At 41.4% G+C, this 7280-nt stretch overlaps 1 protein-coding gene across 1 annotated transcript in view; it reads left to right on the top strand.

Moving 5' to 3' along the window:
- Positions 1-5834, top strand: part of usp15 (ubiquitin specific peptidase 15) — a 28661-nt gene extending 22827 nt beyond the window's left edge. Inside the window, exons 20-23 of the mRNA XM_013908755.1 lie at positions 285-292; positions 613-831; positions 1410-1498; positions 3206-5834. Coding sequence (XP_013764209.1) covers positions 285-292; positions 613-831; positions 1410-1498; positions 3206-3535 — 646 coding nt within the window. The 3' untranslated portion in view covers positions 3536-5834. The remainder of the gene's footprint in view (positions 1-284; positions 293-612; positions 832-1409; positions 1499-3205) is intronic.
- Positions 5835-7280: the final 1446 nt, after the last annotated feature.

Genomic DNA, 7280 nt, shown 5'->3' with positions numbered 1-7280 from the left:
ATCCTGCTCATTCTTTTCAAAATCTACAGTGTGTGTATGTGAACACTCACAACATACCCTTGATGAGTTAATGACAAGCTGCTTTGTTGTTGTGTGATAGATGATTGGGGTTGCTGCATAATTTTTTTTTATGTAATGTTTTGTAGTCAACTCAAAGTATTTTTTTTTTTTGAGGGAGGAAAAAACCCAACAGCAAATGATTGTTTCCCAAAAAGGTAGGACAAACATGGCATGTGCTCAAGGACATCAGTGTTGACACAAGTTGTGTGTATTTCTGCTGTAAGGCAAACAGGTGAATTGTGAGTTTGTCTTTTGACGCTTCAGCTTTCAGTTATTAAAGCGCATAATTTAAATGTTTAATTTGTTGTTTTTCTGAATGAATTTTGCTACTTTGATTTGTGAGTATTATATTGTGATCGCTATAATACACAAGATGTGAAAATTGGTATCTGAAAATTTAAATAAGTCATATTTTATGAACTTTCCAAAAAACCTTCAAATTATTTTCATTATTTTGTTTTTAGATGCTTTTTTTTGCATATTTAAATCAGTCAGATTTTAATGTTGGTCTGAAACATGTCGGTGTGATAAATATGGGAAAAGGGTAAGAAGAAATGCAGGGTCTGATCCTGATTTACAACACTGTACATGCTACATGTTTCTACCTTCATCACAAACACACCACGCTGAACGTGTGCAATGACGGCTTTTTCGTGTTTGTTCCCAGAGATCTGGACATGTCTGAATTCCTGATCAACCCCAATGCTGGGCCCTGTCGCTACGACCTCATTGCTGTGTCCAACCACTATGGTGGGATGGGAGGGGGCCACTGTAAGACTCAAACTCATGCAACCATGTATCTTTTTTTTTTTTTTTTTAATTAGGATTTATAATGTTCCCGGATTTAATTTCAACCCCATGAAAGGTCACTGGTAGAAAGAAGAATGTTCTTGTGGCCTCTGAGTAACCAGACAGTTTAAATCTGGCTTGTTGTGAATCTGTAAACTGTAGAATGTCTTTTATTAGTTAGTAATGCTGTTAGAAGTCGCAAATTGCTTTATAACATAAGAGCCAAGCAGTGGGAGTATATAAAATGACACACAGAAAGGGAAACATGGTGAAACGGGGCTCTAACTAATGGAAATTTTCATGACTACAGGATTTCCAACAGAAAAATAAATGTAATCAGAGCAGTAACTTGTGTATCTGGGCTCTTTTTGTTAAAATCGATACGTCTCCCACACAGTTTTTGGCATTGCCACGTTTCTACTCTTCAAATCAAAGCTTCGATTTGGTGCATAAACTCTTACAAATTTCCTTTTGAATGACTAGATGATTAATCATTGAGTAATTTCTGCTCTAATTGCTGTGTTTTCCTGTCTTTTAATCTTGTGTTTGTTACTTTTCAGATACTGGTTATGCTAAAAACAAAGACGATGGAAAGTGGTACAACTTTGATGACAGCAGCGTGTCTCCTGCCAGCGAAGATCAAATAGTGGTGAGTGTCCTCATTTGTAAAAGCCACAGACAGCAGGTCCTACTGCATTTTTATTAAAGGCAGACTTGCTGGGCAAAAAAAATGAATTATGTCATCAGAGTAATGCACGTATGTGCACTGTAATGAGGATGAGTTATGTAGTTGCCACACAGCCTGAGTTCTCCAAGGCATCCAACTGTGCTGAGACCCCAAAAGGTTGATTCTGTTCATCTGGACGTAATATTTTCAGTGGTTTCTCCCACTGAAATGCTACGTCCAGATGAACAGAATCAACCTTTTGGGATTTACTTACCTGGATGATTGAGCATGCATCATGACAACTGTGCTGAGATTTCCCAAAAAGTAAGTGTGTGGTACAGAGAGCTCTCTGTTCTGTGGTGGGGAGGATGATTGAAGCCAGACAGGTAAACCCTCACGGAGATGTTTTCGTGCATAGAGAGCGTTTATAAAGGCTTTCACATCTTGGAGGCAAACTGAACTTCAGATGTTCTGGAAGAGATTTAGCGAGCCACCCCAGAGGAGACCAGCTCTTTCTGTAAACAATTTTTGAAAATGGGTAATGGCTTCATACATTTTAACAAAGTATATACGTTTCAGCAGAGGATTTCTTTACAGCAGGACTTCATTTTGCTTTTAAATTCATGTTTGATGGCCAACTGTTGGAGATGTTATGTTCCAGGAAATAACATCTCCAGTAGTGATGATGTTGCAAGCATGAATACTGTATGTATCCTAATCTGAGTTGATGGGATTTAAAGAGATGAGACATAATCTATACAAAAACCAAAGCTAACAGTGTATTAGTCTGTCAGCTTCTGCATCCCCAGCCGCTCATTAAAAACATCGAGAATGTACAGTTGTTCTAATTGTTGTTGTGTTTTGTTTTGTGTTTTTTAAAAGGACTGAATGTAATATTAGGGACTACTTTCAGTAACAGATTAATACCATGGGTTTATATGAAAGATTGCTGTTGTCTGCTGATTTGTGGACTACTGTTCTGCAGACACATTTGACCATGGTCAGTGGTGATGCTGTTAACTTATCAGCCAAGGCTGTTTGGCATGTTCATTTGACAAACTGCACGAGTGTTCACACAGCTACATGCGACAGCTACAGAATAAAATTACTTCTCAGGTATCTGCTAGTGCCGCTAAGTGCATGTGCATGCCACGTTGTTGGCCATATTATTAAATTAAAAATATTGAACATGTAAAACACGGCCACACTGATAAAGATGTGGCACAGCAGATGGTTACATGTATTCAAAGCACACACTTAATAATGGAAACTATATGACTTAGTACAATGTAAAATGGCGAATCCCATTAAAGGAAAAAAATCCAGACCCTGTACAGCTGTGATGATGCAGAGACGAAAGCAGTTTTATACTAGTGTGTAAGGACTGTGACCTGCTGTTCAAGTGAGCCTCAAGTGGTCATTGAAGGGAACTGCATTTATTAAGCATGATCTTCATTTTTTAGACCTGGATGCTTCCATTGAAAAGAGATTTGGTGGTCTAGTGAATATTTATACAGCCCGCTTTTCCAGTTTATAAAAATCTTTAGTGACTGCATTTCTCATTGTTTCTCAAAGGAAAACAAAACGGAAAAGTTGGTAAAAGTCAGTTTTCTAAGGTGAGCCTGACTCCATCATGTCAGTGTAGCTGAGTGATGCTCTTTCCTGTTTTGTTTCCGTCTCTCTCTGTAGTCCAAAGCAGCCTATGTGCTGTTCTACCAGCGCCAGGACACAGTGAAAGGCACCGGCTACTTTGCTCTCGACCGAGAGGAGGAGGAAGAGGAGGAGGAAGATGAAGAAGAGGAAGGGGAGGATGAGGAGGGCGAGGAGAGGAGGGAGAGAAAAACCGCCTTGTCCGCTCAGGGAGGCTTGTCTGCTGCCGCTGCCGCCGCCGTTCAAAGCGACGACGAGGACCCTAATGAGAACCAGTGCAGGAAGAACGACGAAGAGCAGGAAGACGAGGAGGAAGAGGAGGCGGCGGAACAGCCGCCCAATCGAGACGTCGCCATGAAAACCAACTGAGGGAAACGAGGACATGAATATATATAGAGAGAATGGGATCTTTCCATCCAAAGCCATACGGACACACGGCGTGACAGCGGGCGCCACTGGTCCCACCCAGCGGCTCGGACTTAGCTGCTCGACAGGAAGAACCACTGCGGAGACATCAGCTGTTGGGTCAGGGGGCTACAGGGGTACGCAACTCTAAGAAATCAGGGCCCTCCTCTGTGGTTGGATCACTGTGTGTGTTTGTGTGTGTGTGTGTGTGCGTGTGTGGCCACGTTCGTTTGTTTAGAATTTGCTCACTTGCTCTCTGAGAAGAGTCACTAAACAGCCGGGATCTTTGTTTTTTTTTTTTTGTTTTTTTTTTACAGCTTTGACTCTCAGTTTTATTATTATTTTAAAGTACATATCTTTAAGAGGAATGCATTTTTGGCATATCATTTTAGCATCATCGTTTAGATTTTGTAAATATTTTAAACACTGAATTGTACCGAGTTTTCATGATGCGCTGAAACATTTTTGAACTTGCACAATCACCAACCATCCGCCCCGCTTTTCTTTCCTTTTTTTTTTTAAATTTTAAATGTATCGATGCCAGACATACTGCAACTTTGTGTCAGAGTTTTCTCACATACAGAGCTTAGGAAGCTGCCTTTAGAAAGCCAGTGCTGAGATGCCACTACACTAAGAAATAATGTTGAGAACTGACAGTCGTTGCTGTGTGGGTTTTTTTCTTTTTTTAAATAGCCATCCAGCCGAGCTAGCTCTGTCATGCTGCTGCGATCTTAGATTTTTACACATGATTAACATACTGGCATGAGCCTTGGAGAACTTAAGATCCTGCTTTTGCTCTGTCTATAGTCCTCTCTGTTTATAATTCTTCAGTAAAGCAGGACTGAGATATTGCGTGGCTAACTTTACAAAGAAACCACACTGCATCTCTCCATATTTTAAATATTAGGAAATGCTCTTTTAGAAGTTTATATCCGGAAGTCAAACCTATATGTAGTGAAGTGGTGTTTAAGGAGTTAGCAGAGATTCTTTACTCCTCTTCACCCGCTCCTGAAGTTGTACTTCATTAGATGGTATTTAAAGCTTTATTGTGGCTACGTTCTTAAGATTTTAGGCACTTTGAGATTAGGGACATCGGTGATTTCATTGTCTCCTGTTTGAATCGCCTCGGCCTTAACTCTTAATCTCAGACCAGTCGCCTTTTCTTTGCACACGGCCGTCACACCATCTCTCGATATTACGCGAGCACTCGTCTATGAATGTCCATGTTACTTGCTTGATATCTCCCAGCCACGTCACACCAGTTTCTTTTAACCCACAAGAGGGCCAGAATGTATGCTGAATGAACCAGACCACATGTATGTGACTGATGCCTTTTAAGTCATCCTTTCTTTCTTTCACTTCTCCCCATGGCCCTTTCGAGTTTGAAAGGTGATGGAAATGGGTGTTCTTTGCATTTTATATTACCTGTATGAATTTCATGGGTATTAGCTGAATGCGTCCCTTTTTTGTGGTCCTGAGCTTTGAGCAGGAGAGAGGGAGACAAAACTTAAAAAAACAAAAACAAAAAAACATTTTGGGGTGAGTGTGCCTAAAAGGCCTTTCAGCTTCTCGGGATCATGATACAGTGAAAATATTTTGTGGCACATCGTTGGCAGGATATTCCTCCATCGACGTAACTCGCGGTAAAACTCTATTCTCCATGGTGGAGTGCGATGTTTTCTTTTCTACCTGCTCTTTCCATTGTAAACAGCATTAGCGGATCTGTTGTTGCCTCAGAATATTAGATGTGTAACATGCCTTTAAGAGCATCTCTGTGCTTCGACTTCAGGTGGCTTTACCGCCTCAGTGCTGCCTTGCTTTTTGGGCAACTCACCCCATCCTGAGTGAGATGTGATTGCTACTATAGGCTTATACAATACTGTACATAAGAGTTCACTCTGTGAGTGCACATTTGATAAAATTTATTTATTTATATGTAAGCATTTAATAATAAACAATATATTTAAAACCTTGGCAAGACGTGAAATGTCGGGGGTAACGTGGCTCGAGTCCACACATACACACTAGTTTGCAGAGTCTTGCCTGTGCTCTCGTCAGGGAGGGAATATTTTTTAAACAAAGGATGATTCTGTTTTGGGACTTTTTTTGTAAAGATAATCCAGACATCCTTGCATGATGATGTATGGGGTGAGGGTGGGGGTGGGGAGTTACCAGGTTTGGCTGCACTTGAGTTCACTTGGGTTTACATTTGAAATGTGCATGTGTATTTATACACAATCTTCAATAAAGTTGTGTAAAGCTTCCTGTGCTTCGGCCTGGTGGTTCACTTTCTTGACCAGCTTCCATAGCTGCCCCACATCTTTGACTGTATTATTTTATAAATAAGAACAATAATAAAATACAAATCTGTTTGTATCCTTTGCGTAACATAGTTGTCAAATTACCAGATACTTCAGATTCTGGACTGAAATGTATAAAATAACAGGTTTATTTATTCAATACTGTGATTGGTACACATTCTGTTTAGAATTTACATTTATATAGATATTTTACATAGAGATGTAAATGTGTATCACAAACACAATCCAACTCCTCTAAACACATCACTTTTTCCTTCTTTGGGTTTTCTAAATACATTTTGAAATTATAATTAATGCAATGCTGCTACGCTTTGGATTAAAAAAAAATGGCATTTTAAAAATGTGCAGCATTGAAAGCTGCTCTGGTAGAATAAAAATATGAATCTGAATATTAGCACAACAGGTCGCCTTTAACATCTATGGTCAGGAAAGCATGCTCGGCTCACATCCCAGCAGTAAGTGATCTCACTGGCGTTCCCTAAAGAAGGTGAACATCGCTATGAGCCATATAAAGGAAGGCTGTCATGCTTCCCTTTGTTTGATCCTTTGCTCTCCATCTCCTAGTATGATCTGTGAGCAGGAACACTGTGTTCTCCCCGGTTCCTCCGGGTTATCCGGCCGCTTACAGCCAAGGCGGTTCTACCGAGAAGAGGCTCGTCCTTCTGACCAATAGGAGAGAGGAGGAGGATCGGCTGTGAGCAAAGCGCCTCACTCCGTCAGAGAAAAGAGAAACCCAAAGAGAAACGTGCTTTGCTTGTTAAGATTGGACGTTAGAACGCGCTGACATTAGAGGAGGCTATGAATGACAGGGATGGATAGTCTGAAATCTCTCTCACGAGCATAAAGTTTTCATTTTTCTGGCACTTCACATTTTTAATAGACGACGGCTACAGTCCGGCACATCTTTAAAAACGCCTTCGTCTGTGTTTTACCAGCTGGTGGCGCCCTCTGCCAGTGTGCCCTCTCCTGCTGGTGTTTGGTAAAGCAGTCAGAGGTGGACCTCTGCGTTTTCTCCAATCTCTGGTCGTGGCTACACCCGTCCTGACGTTCCCCGCGAATTTTATCCACGGCGCTCCGCCACATCCACTCATTTTATTTGATTTTTTTAGTTGGGGGGAGGGGACGCGCACACTACCTGACGTGCTGTCGGAGGCAGAAAGGTTAGAGCAAAGCGGGTCTCCTGTTTGGATTCGTACGGCTTTCTGCCCTTTAAACCGCGCGGATGTGATGGCTGGACAACTTTGTGCTCACGGCGCGGAGACCGAAGCAGACAACAATAGGCTCTAATGCAGCCTGCTGCAGTTCGGCTGCAAGATGAAGGTCCGCGTGAAGAGCCCGTGGATCGTTTGCGTTTTCTCAGATCCAACAAGTCCGGCAAGGTAAAAATT

This window comes from Pundamilia nyererei, unplaced genomic scaffold (genome assembly GCF_000239375.1).
Source record: "Pundamilia nyererei isolate P.nyererei 1_Seehausen unplaced genomic scaffold, PunNye1.0 scaffold00014, whole genome shotgun sequence".
Classification (NCBI taxonomy): Eukaryota; Metazoa; Chordata; class Actinopteri; order Cichliformes; family Cichlidae; genus Pundamilia; species Pundamilia nyererei.
This window is presented reverse-complemented; position numbering and strand designations above follow the sequence as displayed.